This window comes from Adelges cooleyi, unplaced genomic scaffold (genome assembly GCF_023614345.1).
Source record: "Adelges cooleyi isolate 19-005CV unplaced genomic scaffold, UGA_ACOO_1.1 ACOO_flye_CR_arks_rails_tigmint_CR_PRNA_381, whole genome shotgun sequence".
Classification (NCBI taxonomy): Eukaryota; Metazoa; Arthropoda; class Insecta; order Hemiptera; family Adelgidae; genus Adelges; species Adelges cooleyi.
In genome coordinates, this window is record NW_026096058.1 from 1,930,074 (window position 1) to 1,945,830 (window position 15,757).

The 15,757-nt window shown below is 35.4% G+C and overlaps 2 protein-coding genes across 2 annotated transcripts; both read left to right on the forward strand.

The window, feature by feature from the left end:
• Positions 1-220: 220 nt before the first annotated feature.
• Positions 221-14,065, forward strand: LOC126841349 (ethanolamine kinase 1). The gene is made up of 7 exons (XM_050577765.1): positions 221-473; positions 8,382-8,711; positions 9,755-9,883; positions 11,919-12,181; positions 12,499-12,740; positions 13,049-13,274; positions 13,803-14,065. Exons 2-7 carry the CDS (start codon positions 8,583-8,585, stop codon positions 13,870-13,872), a joined length of 1,059 nt encoding a protein of 352 aa, XP_050433722.1. The 5' UTR covers positions 221-473; positions 8,382-8,582; the 3' UTR covers positions 13,873-14,065.
• LOC126841350 (uncharacterized) lies at positions 2,852-6,131 on the forward strand. Its single transcript, XM_050577766.1, has one exon. The coding sequence runs from the start codon at positions 4,751-4,753 to the stop codon at positions 5,357-5,359; it is 609 nt and encodes a 202-aa protein (XP_050433723.1). The 5' UTR covers positions 2,852-4,750; the 3' UTR covers positions 5,360-6,131.
• Positions 14,066-15,757: the final 1,692 nt, after the last annotated feature.

A 15,757-nucleotide genomic window follows, 5' to 3' on the forward strand; every position in this document is an offset into this window, starting at 1 on the left:
TGTAGTCGCTGTACAGTAGCGTTTTCAAAATCGATCGACCCTATAACCGTTACCGCGGTTACGGTCGACTCGACGGCGTTACCGCGGCGGCAGCGGCAACGACCAACGTTATCAGCTGCAGCTGTGTCATATTTTATCACCACGGATCGAAATATTATATGAAATTCGCGTTATCAGATAGGTGATAACGCGTTCGAACACGGGCGGCAACTGCTGCAGCTGCTCCGGCCGTCTATAGACGTGTTGCTTAAATGATTCTGTGCCCGTATTGTATTACTATATAAAGAAAAACAATTAAGACGCCTATTTTTATATAGGGACATAAAACCAATAATAATAACAACATCCGTTTTGGAGTGTAAGTAAACGAAAATTGACTGCTTTCGGCTTGTCAGTGTGTGCCCGCACTTATCGTGGTGACGACCGGCCGCGTCCGACCAATCAATCGCGATTCGTGTCCCAACAGATAACACGTGAGTATACCATGTATTTTATTATTTATTATTATAATAATATATGCAAAGTATACCCGTTGCGCCTATAATCCGGTTTAATATCATAGTAATTAGGTAGTATCACTCCTACCTGTATACAATGTACATAGACCGCGCCGTGTACCGTTTTGGCAACCGGATTTTGGACGCAAACCTATATGATATTATACCAACTGTGTATCCATCGTTGCGTCTATTTCGCTGTCGTAAACGGTTACTGCAAAACCTATGGGAAATTATACATTTTCTTTAAGTACAGGGCGATTCATACAGGGTGATAACACTCTCTCAACACCTCTTGAAATAATCGCAATTTTCTAGTTTTTATTTTTTAAATTATTCTCAATTTAAATACACAATTAAACACATTATGTAGGTACGTTATCGTTTAAAATTTAAAAGTCGATAGACGTATGGAAAATATTAAGATATGTAAATATTTAGTAGTTTTATATAATTATTATATATTATGTAAAATAAAAGATAAAACAAAAATGTTTTCAAAAAGAAGTGTCTTGGTGAATCACCCTGTATACTGTATCGAGTTCTATGAAAAACGAGAAACTTTGATCTCTGTTGACCTTTTAATTTTTATCTTTACTATCAAAGTATTACTCGCTTGTAATAACTAATAACCGTAAAGAGAAAAAAAAAAGTAAACATCAACAAACAAAATATAATATATATATATATATATATATATATTAGATAAATCGTCGCTATTCGGAAAACAAATTATATTTAATTGCAACTGTATCAATACTCGATCAAATCTAAATTATAGCAAACTGTATCAGTTAAAACTAAATATTTTCTACCGAGCCAAAAAAAGGTCATCTTTCTACGGTTCGTTTTAGCTGTTATGGAATAATATGTGTAGATATTTAGAACGACATTGTTAAATAATATATTCTTTTTATAATTATCAGTCTCCTTGTTTAACACGATCACGAATACCGAGTAGTGTATTATGTAATAATTTTACCAAGTATTGTATTTGTAAAATATAATTATTTGTGTCTTGTGAACAATTTGCTAAACTATAATGGAAAAAAATGTAGTTATTTTCAAGGTCGATAGTTCTGAGTAAGGCAACGCTGGATTGTGTGTGTGTTTTGTCTCAACAGCACTTAAAGTCAACGTGACAAAGCAATAGCAACATCCAAGATATAGGAACGATAAAACATTATTTATAGGTAAAATTGTTGTTTCCATTTACCGATAAGGTAATTAGCCGTTAGGATTATTATTAATAGCTTATTTCTTTTTTACCGCAGGCCTCGTCCGGCTTAACAGCGTCTTTTACATTTTTTTTCTTCTGAAGAACTAAACGGTTTAAGATTAAAAATAATGCATAAAAACAAAGTGGGGAAAGGGTGCAAAAATCACAGCTAAGAATGAAAATTGGACCAGATTCAATGTGGGGCTATAACATGTACAATTTTCTTGGTTATCCAAAGTCCATTCTTTTTTTTTATTAAGGGGGTAAAAAAAAGTGAAAAATTACACTTTGACAGTAGTAGTAAAATATTTCTGGGTGTTTATGTGTATATAAATCGACGGTGAACAGTCAATGAAAATTGTCAATGTTCTAAATAAATATTCATCGATGGTAACATATAAAATCAATAGCTGTGTTTAAATCGTTAATAGTTTTTAAATACCACTTGTGTGTGTTTAAGGAGCAAGTGTAGTGCCGAGGTTTTTTATTTTTTTTTCACATTTTATGGAGTACGGTTTTGGAAAACTTCAAAATTCACTTGTGACTCAATTTACCAGCTACCATGTTTGTCTTAAAGAGAAACCATTCAAGATATTTATGCTCGAAACGTTATTTACCGTTTATTAGCTTTGTAGTGTCGTTAATGACCGGGTTAAGTCATTTTGTTGATTTTTTCTTTGAACTAATTACAAAATTTTTCTACAGGAACCTAAAAATACAATAGTTATCAACATTATTTTGGTAAATAAAACTTACTTCCTTAGATTGCTTTTTTTTTTACTCTAATATTTTTTTTAGTCTAATTATTTCTTCTTTTCTAAGGTTCATCCGTTTAATTACACTACACTATACAGTATACTTAAAAAGATGGGTTTTCTCGTTAAGTTAAAATTTTAGTCTCAATCTCAATAATTTATGTATACGTAGGGAAAATGCGGATATTTCCTTTCTCTTAAAAATAATAAACGGCTCATTAACTTGTTCCCTTTTATTAGATCGTATTCCTTTTCACATCAAAACCCAACGAACTAATTATGGCCAAAATAAACTCTTAGAGAGAATTTCGAAGTTGGTAAATAAGTCCGGTTTGGACTTTTTCCGTTACTAATCAAACATTCATAATATTAGTATTTTTTATTGGTATTCATTTTAAGTTTTAGTATTAATTATTATTTAGCATTCTTATTTGAGTAAACTTAAAAAATGTTACTTCTAATTGCACACCTATGTCTATGTTGAATATTCTACACTGTACTTGAGCCAGTTGAACCTAATTGAAAATTTGGCCGCAAACGTTTTTAAACATTTTTACTTATTTTAAGCTTTTGTCACACCACGTGCCAAATTTCAAAATTTTATATTTCTCTAGGAAATATATATATATTACAAGCAGACGTCCGCATCGATCGAAATGCGTGACGTGGGTATGAGACGTTTTGGATTATAATTTGAGTTTTGTCATTTTTCTTCTTTTTTTTTTTTATTCCCCAGAGAAAACGACTAGTTGTCGGTTTATATTAAAGCTCCTATTGTCGCGCTGTCTTCTTCGATGGATTTCAATTTTGCACGCATTGTCTGTTGGTCCATCGTTATTCTGGCCACACAATCGGCCGCGTTTTTTACCCTCTCAGATTGACAACTGCTGTTGCCGGCCAGGTCTTCGGTCGAGGTCGGGAAAGCGCATTTTTTTATCCTATCGCCAACGTCGTCGAGCCAGGCCGACAGACCCTTTTGTCTGATCAATATTTCTTCGAGTCCTTCGCGTTTCACCCGCGCGTTTTCTATCTCGTCGCCCACGTCGGCTATACGGTTCTTGAGACGTTCCATGGTGGCAATCAGTTTTTTCCTCGTCGGTTCTTTCTGAAAACACAAATTTTAACCACAGTCTCCACCGACAAACACATTGCAACGCATCAGATCCCTTTCCCACACCTTCTCCTTCTCTCCCAAGCAAATTTTGGATTGGCCACAGTCTAAAAGTTGCTCCTTCTTCTTCGTCCTGACTATTTGGGGTCGGCCACCCTTGCCCTTAGGACCTGCACTCGTCACGATCTCCCACATCATCTTCACATATACCAGCAGTCTTTAAAGCGTTTTCAATCGCATCCAACCACCTCTTTTCATGCTTTCTCTTTTTACCTTTTCATTATTAGATTACTGCTTGTGATTCCTATCTTCGCCGCATAGTCGGCCACAACACGCTCTTGTAGAACTCGCATTTAAGTTATTAACCACCTTTCTGTCACAAAACACCAGACGTTCCTCTTCACTTGATCCAACCGCACTTAAACCTGTGTTTGACATCCTCACCAAAGCCACTGTTCATCTGAACAAAAGTTCTTAAGTACTAAGTAACTATCAACATCTTGTCATTTTTTCGCCTTGTCAACCTCTTGACCTCTTCCCAACTCATCTAATCCTAAGTCGCTTTTCTTCAGGTGCTATTCTTCACACTTCAATCCTCGAGTTAACTTCTTTCAAACTTTCAGTACCATCATGTATCTCCGTTGTAGCTGTATCTATTACAGAATCCTGGTGCACACCAACGTACCGTTTTCAAAGGTTGTTCGTTGACTTCACGACACAAACGCTCGTCGAAATACTCTGGCGGGTTATTGTTATTCTTTTCGGTTGCCGATATTATTTTGTCCAGAAGTAATTTTCGCTTTGCCCTCGACAACACGTGCCATTTCCACGGATCACACTCGTCCGAATGGTCGTCGACGTACACGTGTCTCTCTTCGGCTACCAGAATTGTGTTGGAGGCGATTCGCGATTTAGTCAACGACTGTCGTACGGCCGCATACGTAGTCATACGGGCTGAACGGGGTGACCGGGAAGAACCTGCAAAGTTGAAAACAATATTGGGTTTTTTTTTTACACTCCAGAAAACAAACGGTCCGACGACATCAACACCGAAGAACACGTCCGGCTCGTTTCGAGGGTAACGCGTTAGCGGACGGCTGAAAATCAACAAAACGCGGTTTTGTACGGAAACGCAGTGTAAAATACATCAATAAATACTTCTAGTGAAATGGCCGAGGCGAATTTGCCCACAGACACTGCGGCCGTCGCCGGCAAAACCGCCCGGAGTCTGTTCTACGACCTGTACCGGGTGGGACCTCCTTATCCGAACAGCGAGCTGGAAAAGCGCAGGAGAATACTGAAGATAATGAGAACCGACAAATCGGACGGACCCAAGCCGCCGGCCAGACCGCCGTTTTGCCGGCCCTCGAAAGACATGCCGCTGCACGAGGTGTTCAAAGACATAATGAACACGGACGCGTTCGTCATGCGAGCCATGGAAAGAAAGTTCACCTGCGAATACCCCAAGTGGCAGGTAAACGACCACAGGCTGGAGAACGTCGTGGACCCCGCGATAATGACCGCCCTCAAAACCGCTCCGGACCGCCGACGCGAGAAAGACAAATCGCCGCCGACTACCGCCAACCTAGTCGGTCAGGCCGACAACGCGAGCAGCAAGTTGAGGAAAAATCTCTTGGAAAAACCAAATCCGAAAAATATGCAGACTTCGGCGGCGCCGGTTGTTAAACAGATAAACGCGGACAAGCCGGCCAAAACCGAAAAGACGGTAGTCAAAGAAAACAAATCGAGAAGAACGAAAAAGTCGCCGGCCAAATAGATTACATACCAAAGAAAAAAAAATCAAGTGTGAAATCAAATTTTAAATAAAATCTTTGTTGAGAATTTCTTAAAATTCCCTCCACAAACGCGTAGTTCTTATTCAGCGTTGGAAAAAGATCAATATCTCCTCGAAGGAAAGACATTAGATCGTGGCAATTACTATTTCTATCCTCCTCCCTCCCTTGCCCTCCCCTCTTCTCACTTTCCCCATCCAAAAGACAAGGTATTCAGTAAAACAAGCTAATTTCAAATTACAAGAAAGCGCACAGATGTTAAAATTGTTCAGAAATAATAAAAAAAACTTAAAATCTCTAAAGACATGTTAATAGCGATGCTACATGCCATAAAATTGTATACATCAAAATACGAATTAACGGGTATCATCAGTCTAAATTACAACATTTTAGACCACCAGAAAAACCAAAAAACTAAAACGGCTACAAAATCTTCACTTGATGTATTTCACTTGTAAGCCAAAGATATTTTCTATTTAAACATGAATGTGTCACGTCCATTTTTAACATTATTCGGGTCAAACAAAATAAAATTCTTTATCCCATTGGCGGCTAAAAATGCGTTTTGTATTATCTCTGTAAGTAATAGTCCAATTTTACTGATTGTTTCACCAAAATGTAGATCATTTTTTACTTAATAAGTAGATAGCTTAAATATAACCAACAAAATTTATATTATATTATACCTACGATTTCATGTCAATCTTTTATTAAGGAATAACAGTCAACCGGTATTAGGAATATACTATTGTTAAGTGGGGCTGTAAATGCAATTTATTTTATATTTCAGTTGCTGTTAAAAGAACCATTAACGTGTGTCAGATGTACCTTATTTAATTACACAGTACGTCTACGTTTATTCGGATGAAATGAACATTTTTCAATTGGAAAACACAAAACAAAAATAATGTTTAATAAAAATACCATTTAGATTGGTTGTGCTGTTTGTTTACAATTATTATTACCTTGCTGCTCGACGTTAAAAAAAAACTGGTAAACAGACTTTTTATTTTTATTTTACACAGCTCAAGTTAATTTGTAATTTCGAAAACAATAAAGTAGTACTCGATCGACTTAAATTCGTTTCATAAAAAAAACAAATATATTGACATATTGACATTGACTTCAGTGAAAATATAATCTTCGAAAAGCCTAAGTTGGTTTTCTTTTTTATTGAATTTCCATTCTAATATGATATACGGGTGGCGTATAAGATAAACCCTAAAACATCTCCTAAACCGCTTAACTTTCCGTCGGAAAAAATAAGAAAAGAAAAAAAATATTTGGAAAAAGATTAAAACAAAATGTAACGAAGAAACCGAAGTAATCTTTTTTTTCCTCCTAAATACCATGTTCAACATTTTTTATTTTGCCATAGTAAAAAGAAATGTACAAGGTTGCGTTTTAATGTAATAAATTGATTTTTGTAAATTATTAATTCGATAATTTTAAAGTATCCTAGTAAACTATTTAAAACAAATATCTATCTATCTATATATATATATATAATTAAAAAATGCTTAATGCGTTGTAATGTTAGGAAATTAAAATAAACGTTAAAGCATCGTATTGTAATATATATAGTATAATAAAAAGTATTAGCCAATCATACATAAGACCCGAATAGTAAGTATTATAGTATAGTTGTATAGATAACAGTTGTTGACTAAAAAAATTAAATGTATTTGTATTTTTTTGCGATTTAACAATCTACTTAAGAATAGATTTATGATATTCTGTCAACAATTTAATATAAACTATACATAATGTGGTGTATATTATTGTAGTTAATCTAAATTATAGCCAATAAAATTAATCTAACCTTATTGTTGAAGCGTTGACTCGATAAAAAAAAAGCTTATCCATTGATTTTTACCAGAAATAAATAAAAAAACGTTTTTTTCGGACTTAAAAATACTGCGATTATTATCTATCTTTCTATAAAAAAAATTAATAAGAATAAAATACAACTGTAATAAGCATATTATATTGTAATTGTTGTATCCGAAGATTTTTCATAATATGAATTGGACTGTAATTTTTATTTAAAAAAAGGTAAACCTTATCTCCTGTTATTGAAGCATATAACTTGTTTTGTTTAGTCAAACCTTAGGTGTGGGTTATACTTGCGTCAGGACATTAACTCAAATGTTGTAGTCAACTGCTTGGCATTCCAACTGCCCCCAATCAGTACTATTTATGACCGGGGGGTCGCAATAAGTAAAATACTATAAAGTAAGCTAAAAGGCGAGCTACAGTGTGACCAGAATGACGAATTTAAATATTTTTGGTACATATTTTGCAATTGCTTCACTGCTGTAGCCATTTAATACAAAACATATGGCTTATCAGCTGTAATATTATCACCATGTCATATGAAATTTGAATTGATCCATTGGTCTGTATAGTTGACAGGATTACACTGTGCTGGTTCTTAACAGCTTGTAAAACAAAATATACATTTTTTTTAAAGTGGTCACACTGTCGCTCGTCTTCTTGATTACTTCTTTGTCGAATGCAGGACATTATGTTGTTACAGCCATATATATGTTTACTCACATGAGGCACACCTTTCAAATTCCGTTGGATTTGGATACTTTTTAGAACCCCCTCTTCCCTCCAACGATTTCAGACCCTTTTGAGCTTACGGCTGGCTTGATATATGCTTACTCTATGGACGGGGAACGCACCCTGAGACAGAATACATCCACAAGCAGCGAATAGATCTCTGTCCCACTTTTACACCACTTTAAGAGGAGACGTGAACTAGACTTTTAAAGTACATAAGCGTACAGAGGCGACTCCGGGAGTGGGAAACAGATAAATCATATATATTATCGTGACCTACAAAACATACTTTTCCCCCGGCTGCGAGGGATCGGGTCCTTGAAAATCATGTAGGATTCTAGTCTAACGAAATGCATACGCCTCTGAACTTGATGGGGCTTTGTTCGATCGACGGTTGTCGAATACGCTCTAAAAAATAATAATATTGTTTCGTTGTAGCCGTTATCAGCTATTCTCTGACAGGCGAATATCGAATTCGAGTTGGTAATCTCTCTCGCTCTCTCTCTCTCTCTCCGTAAGGCCGTCCATTCAACGCCACACCTTTGCTGAAGTCTGACGCGGTACACAGAGCACTACACGGTCGGACAATGAGCGGTTCGTTGTGTTAACATCAGCTTAGCCCGGATAGAAAATATAATTATGGCAGCAGCCTTCGAACAAGTTCCACACGTGCCCATCTGCGTCGACGGCGAAAACGTCGAGTCCGGATCGCGAATCATCATGAAAGAGATCAGACCCGATTGGGATTTGGACAAAGCTCGGTGCAAGGTAATAACAATGTATCTGTAACAACTGTGAATAAGCGTGTAAGTCGAATTTTGCTCAAAATTGACTAGGTACGCTTGGATGCAGTCCGAAGCGTGTCTAGCACACCTTGAATAAATGTCTAACTCGTTGGACCAACAAGAAAACATTGACAGAGAGACGTGAGTTTATATGGCTGATTTAATGGCAGCTGGTCAGTTTAAAATCGCTCCCCTGTAAAATCACTGAAATCGACTTACTCACTTATTCACAATTGTTACAGATATTACATGTAATTATGTACTTAGCACGATGACTTTGCCGTGTGATCTCAATTTTCTACAAATTGGTACGTTCCTACTCTCTTACCAAGCTAGTTATTTTTATATCAATTTTTCAAACTCAAACGGTGTAACGCTTACATTTCATTAACTTTTTAAACTGTGAACAACGTACTAAACATCTTGACTGATCGATTACCAGTTTCGGATAACTATTTTGAAAAAATTTCCATCCTATTGTATAAAACACTAACTGGCGGAGTTATCATCATGTTATCATCCTAACCTAACCTAACCTAACATTTGAATACATATTTACTTAGCATTTTCAACTTCTATGAAATTGGTACACAAAATGGCTGCCTCCCGGGTAGGGAAATTTTTCAATCTCAATACATGAATATTAAGTTTAGTGTGACTTGAGGCCTGAAACCCAGACTAATAGTACATATTATTATTATGTTGTGGCCATATTTCGTATAAAATGTTCTCAAAAATCTGTTAGTAGAATTTTTTTAAATTTTTTTATTCCTGAAATACCAAAAAAAAAAATAAACGAAAAGTGACTCTCTAACCGTATTTGTTTTCCGTGAACTGTTTTATTCCATTGACCGGTCGATTAATTATTATTATTGAACAGATTACAACTCCCCGGGCTTTTTGGATAGGAGTTTTTAGATTCTGTTGTATAGTTTTTTTTTTCCAAGTAAGAATGTGGATTTTTTTATGTGCCTCGGCTAGTCCAAGTGGTGCAGATTTTTTTACCTTTTTTTTTTTTCTCATTAGTTGTTTACAGACGGCATTACCAACAAACTGGTCGGTTGGTTTTCAGGGGACGACGGTGTGCTGGTGCGAGTCTACGGCAAGAACACGGACAGGCACATCGATAGGGCGGCCGAATGTAGAAATTTTAAGGTCAGTATGTAATAAATAAGTAATTGACTTTTTTGTTTGGTGGGGGAGAATAAATAAGGAATTAAAAGGTCGGCGACACCGTTAAACTGTCCGTCGCAAAGAAGTTCAGATGTTTCGTGGCGTTTAATTTAATAGAAAAAAATCTATTAATCGCTTATGATTGAACAACATGATGGTTGGCCGATGAAATAGTACTGTTATATCGTCCGATTTGTTTGTGTAAATTCTACACAGCACAGGAAACGTGCATTCCTTTCCAATTATCTACTTAATAGAAATGTACTATATAGTTGTGGTTTTATACAATTTATTATATTAAGCGACGCGAGTTTCTTCTTATCCGACACTGATCGATTGCAGTTGGACTTTGGGTTTTATTTATATGGTATATACTCTGTGAGTGACGCGTTAATTAGACAAACAAATTAAGTGTACAACTCGGAAGTGTAGTATAGTGTTGTAACGTTTGCCAAGACCTAAAATAATAAAGTTTTTGGAGTGGCTAATGTAATTGCGTAGTAAATGTTTGATAAAATTAATTCAAACGCCGATGCGTTTGCATTCTTACAGATTACTAATCTACTTTTCCAAGTAGGGCAAGTTAGTGTATCGTTTAGCTAGCCACAATCAGAATTGAGTAAAATTAAATTCAATAACGAATAATAATAAATAAAACGAATCGAATATACCGTGTATTGATTTAAATGAAAAGGTGAAACAAATTAAAAAAGTTTTTCAGCCGAGTCTGCAACCACGAAAGAGCATTTTCATGTCTCGTTGAAGTACCGAATAAATTTAGAGTAGTGGTGGAATTATAGATAATGATATAGTATATTAAGAAGCAGTAACAAGCAAGTATATTAAAACATCAAGTTTCTGGTTAATATTGTAGTGTTTAAAACAATTGGCTTGAAACAATTCATAGAGAATTTGGGCCCTTAAACTATTTTGAATTTATCATTTAGTTATAATTTGAACGTTGGTCGTACAACATATCTCTTATCTCGTACCCCCTATCTCCCACCCCTATCTTATATCTCTTACCCCTACCCCTATTCCCACCCCAACTGATAAAAATTACTAAGCTTAAGTTACCATAAGAAAAAAAATACAAAATTTTATTTTATCTTTATTAATTTAGAACATATTTTAAGAACTTTAACGCTAATGACATCTCGAAATGTTCAACAAATAGTTTCTATCTAGTTTATTTTTATCTCATTCGTTTTTCATCAATACAATATTTGGTTTTCGAATTGTTGTAAATGCAAAAAAAAAAAAAATGTAATGCAGTTGATTTGATTTAGAGTTTATTCTTAAAACAAACTTGCTATAAAACTAACTTTTAAATTTCCAACTTGGTATTGCCCAAACTTGACTTTATGATACACAATTGTCAATGACTTTCTTGGGCGTTTGTGAAGGTACGGATTTTGCCTTTGAAATTACTTGTTATGTGAACTTCACAAAGTGTCTGTCTAAGCGGATTGGACGTAGTTTGCCTTTTACATTACTATACATAGCATCTTACCGTGGACCGAAAGCTGTACAATAATTACCGGGCTTCTATAGGGCACACCGGAAGGTCGGGTTAAGTGAAACATATGAAGCAAGTACAAAGGCGAGCTGCAGTGTGACCAGAATGACATTTCTCTGGTACATTTTCGAATTTGCTTCACTGCTGCAACCAAGTTGTATAAAACCTTTGTCAGACTTGGTTTATCAGTTGTAGTATTATCATTTATCACCATATCATATGAAATTTGAATTGGTCTGTATAGTTGATCAGGATTATACACTGCGTTATTAACAACTTGTAAAACAAAATGTATATATATTTTTCAAAAGTGGTCACACTGTCGCTCACCTTTTTTCGATTACTTCTTTGCCGAATACAGGACATTGTGTTGTTACAGATCTATATTTATTTACTCTCTGGGGCACACTTTTCAAATCCCAAAGAAGACCCTTTTGCGATCAGGGCTGAATTCATTTTTGGCGGTTTTTCTTACATATTATTATTGCGTTGTTGTAGATTTTAAACTATGCGGGACACGCGCCAGATCTGTACGCCACTTTCGACAACGGTATCGCTTACAAGTTCATCGAAGGCGAAACCCTGGACACGATCACCGTACGAGAGCCCAGCGTTTACCGGTTGGTCGCCAGACAAATGGCCGAGTTCCACAAGGTGGATATCGGCGACCCTTGGACGACCAAACCGCAAGTCTGGGACAAAATCGAACAGTATTTTAATCTCATCCCGACCACGTTCAGTTCGGCCGACAACGACGAGCGGTATGTGTCCCGGACACTTGCAAGTGCCACAGCAGAATTAAAATTAGCCCAAGCTCATCTAGAATATGAAAACGAATGTGTGATAAGAGATGACTGAAAAGAGACAGATAATAGTCCGCGTATCACAGGACACGTCATCGTAGGGAGGGTATGGCAAGGGGGGGCAGGGATAAAGTTTGGAGGGAGGGTTGGGATGGCATGGTGAAAATCCCCTCGGACACCCGTTATCAACCGATCATCACTTGTTGTACTCAAGATTGTAGTGTGCTAGAACCGAAGGAATTTTTGATTTGATGGAGTTATTTTTTTTCTCTCAGGTTTAGGAAAACGTTTCCACAAGGCTTGCCGGGCTTACGGACCGAAATCGACACCGTGAGGTCCACGTTAGAAAACATCAAAAGTCCCACCGTGTTCAGCCATAACGATTTGCTGCTGACCAACATAATAGTCCAGAGGAACGCGGCCGGACATCCCGCCAAGGTGGCTTTCATAGACTACGAATATTCCATGCCCAATTACCAGGCATTCGACATAGCCAATCATTTTATCGAATTCGCCGGTAACCACTTTGTTTGTGATAATAATAATTAATTACGACCCAGGAAAATGAAATGTTCCCATGATTGTATCAGAAAGTCAAGAAGTTTCTCAGTTAAAATGATTTAAAAAAAACTTAATAATGTGATAACATTGTGAAAACATTTTACCCTACTCTTACAAACTTATCAAGCCTCCTTATCTGTTATCATTCCTTATTTATGTTATCGCCCCTCCTATCTTTATCTTTTATTATCTTTTATTTTATTATAGGCCAACGGCTACGGAGCAGATTTTTTTAACAACGATTATTTTTTTACTACTCGACAGGTGTGCAGCAACCGGATTTCTCGTTGTATCCCGGAAATGAGCTGCGGACGGACTGGCTGAGGATATATTTAGAAGAATACCTCGGTCTACCGATGGAACCGGACGACTCGAGGATAGGAGATTTGAAGGACCAAGTGGACTTGTTCGTGAATCTCTCGCACATACTCTGGATTCTCTGGGCCATCGTCCAAACCGAATATTCCGAAATTGATTTCGACTATATCGGGTACACGCGAATTTCGTTTCATCGTGAAAGCGTGATAAGAGATAAGGATGGATGATAAAGAGGCGCATCGGCCAACGCGTTGTTAACCGTCGGCCATTGTCAGCAATGATTTTAATAATTGGCGGACATGTCCCGTTTGTGCACCTAATCGTTGTTAAAAACGCAGAGAATGTAAAAAACAAACAGGTTTTTTAATAATCATAGATCGGTGGGTATAAAACCAACATGCATTCTATTTATGGCCGAGAGATCAAAATCAATGTGCTTTCTTATCACACTACCTTATCTCTTATCATTTCTCCTTATCACGCTACAATATCTCTGATAATTTCTCCTTATCACTCATCCTAAAATCAAACAGTCAGCGGGGGGTGAATCATGAGTAATGTTCAGTTGAGACTGATGGAGGGTTTTTTCTCTTCCTTTCTCGTTTTTCTGTAAATTTACCCATTGACCTTACACTACAAATATTAAGTTTTGTTTCGATTCGTTATTTAATTACATATTTTTACAAAACTCTGTTTACAGCTATGGCGAAGCCAGATACACACAGTACTTGATTACCAAAAAACTACTCGAAAAGGTTCCGCATAAGTAACGAACGGACGTCGGAGAACAATCGGCAACTCACAACTTGTCTTGGATCACCTTGATTTTACCAACAGACTGGAAGTAGCCTTGCCAATTTTTACACATTCCAGTCACGCTTGCCAATCGTTGCCTACCTAGTTGATAATATTTTATAACGGTTACCAAAACGATGGCAATAAATTACCTATTTTATATTTTAACAGAGTTAAAAATTGCTTAATGCGCTACATATGTTTTGATAATTAATAATCGGTTCAAATTTCAAACGTTTATACATTTTATAATAACATTTATATCAAAAAGGCAAAATGTTACCTTTGAAGACATATTTTTTTACCTTTTACACATATTTTATTTTGATTGTACGCGAATAGTTTGAAAATATTGACTAGTAACCGTTACAATTACAATATTATACATATTACTATTCGAATGTACAAGCAAGGGGATGTACAGGTAAGTATAAGTAAACGAAATTCGTTTGATAGAATTTTCTATTGAATGCAAATACTTTAATTTGTTGTTTCTCCGCACAAGCTATTCATGGTCTACTCTCTCAATTAGGTCTAATAGCTACTGGAAAATAATATTTACAGATGGTATTATTTAGGTTTAAATAAAAAAAAAATCTATCTAAATATATTCAATAGTCATGTATCCATTGCAAACAATGGCTTTCTTTAATGGGTCCAACATATTTCATAAAGCTCATTGTGGCTATATACTGATCGGCTAATCTTAACATGCAGCTATCCAATTTCTAAATCAATTTTTTTATTTAGCTAGCTCTGAATCGTTAACAAGCATACCTATTAGTTATTTTTCACCTAACCAATGAAATAAGTACACTTTTTGACTAATTCTTGGACTTTTCTGACTTGGCAAAATGGACTAATATTTTATTATCAAAATATATCGTTAAAACAAACATGAAACATGTCATTCATTATTAGTCAAAGTCCCTCAAAGTTTTGGGAATATTATGAGAACAGAGCTAAAGCAAATAAAAAAAATCATCTTTGCTTCAATTTAAAATGCCCGTTTGTATAACTGACAAAAAGGCGATTAAATTTTCCTACGAATCGTTCAAGATATTTGTTAACGACTAACTCTAAAAAGTGTAATATATGATTAATTATAAAAGTGGCTTTAATATCGTTCAAGTATATTACTCAAAGGTTTTACATAAATACATGGTATGCAGCTTGCTTGGAATACTAGTATGTTTTTATCAAAAAAGTTACCAGAAATGCTTTTTAAACAAACAAAATAATAATAATAATATTATTTATAAATGTATATAACATAAAAATATTGTATGTTATTGTATTTTTTTTTCTACAGCAACTATACATAATTTCTGCAAAAAAATAATGTTACTAATTTTCCTGACAAGTGACAATAGATAAAAAAAAAAAAAAGTTTTTGGGAATTGGGTAAATAAATTAAGTATGGGTAACCTACCTAGTGACTCATCGCTATCAGACTATATATATATATATATATAATAAAAAAAATAAAACTAAAATCGCATTTGTTTACTAATGATTTTAATTAAAGTAATTTAGCTTAATTTGTAAATCAGAGTTGGCATAAACTCGGTTTTCTTTTTTTTTGGCAATATAAGTAGGTGAAAAACCCAGTATAAAGAAAAAACGTTAAAACCAATATTTTCCAATAGTTAAACACAGCAAACATTTATTGCTGGTCTAAAACAAAACAAAGAACACACACTGGGTGTTTAAGAACTTAGAGGGGCCTTTTCTTTTTCCCCTGCAAGTTATTACAATATTATTTTACATTTTACAAATCTATATAATTCAAGTTTGCAGCCCGTACTGTTTCGATAAATCCATTGTTGCCAACACGACACAATGGAATTTTGTACTCTT

Bases quoted from the DNA above. Each gene is read 5' to 3' on its own strand.
- LOC126841349 (XM_050577765.1), top strand. From the start codon at position 8,583: ATGGCAGCAGCCTTCGAACAAGTTCCACACGTGCCCATCTGCGTCGAC. The intron at 9,884-11,918 runs GTCAGTATGTAA...GCGTTGTTGTAG, and splicing joins CCGAATGTAGAAATTTTAAG to ATTTTAAACTATGCGGGACA. The intron at 12,182-12,498 runs GTATGTGTCCCG...TTTTTCTCTCAG, and splicing joins TCGGCCGACAACGACGAGCG to GTTTAGGAAAACGTTTCCAC.
- LOC126841350 (XM_050577766.1), top strand. From the start codon at position 4,751: ATGGCCGAGGCGAATTTGCCCACAGACACTGCGGCCGTCGCCGGCAAA.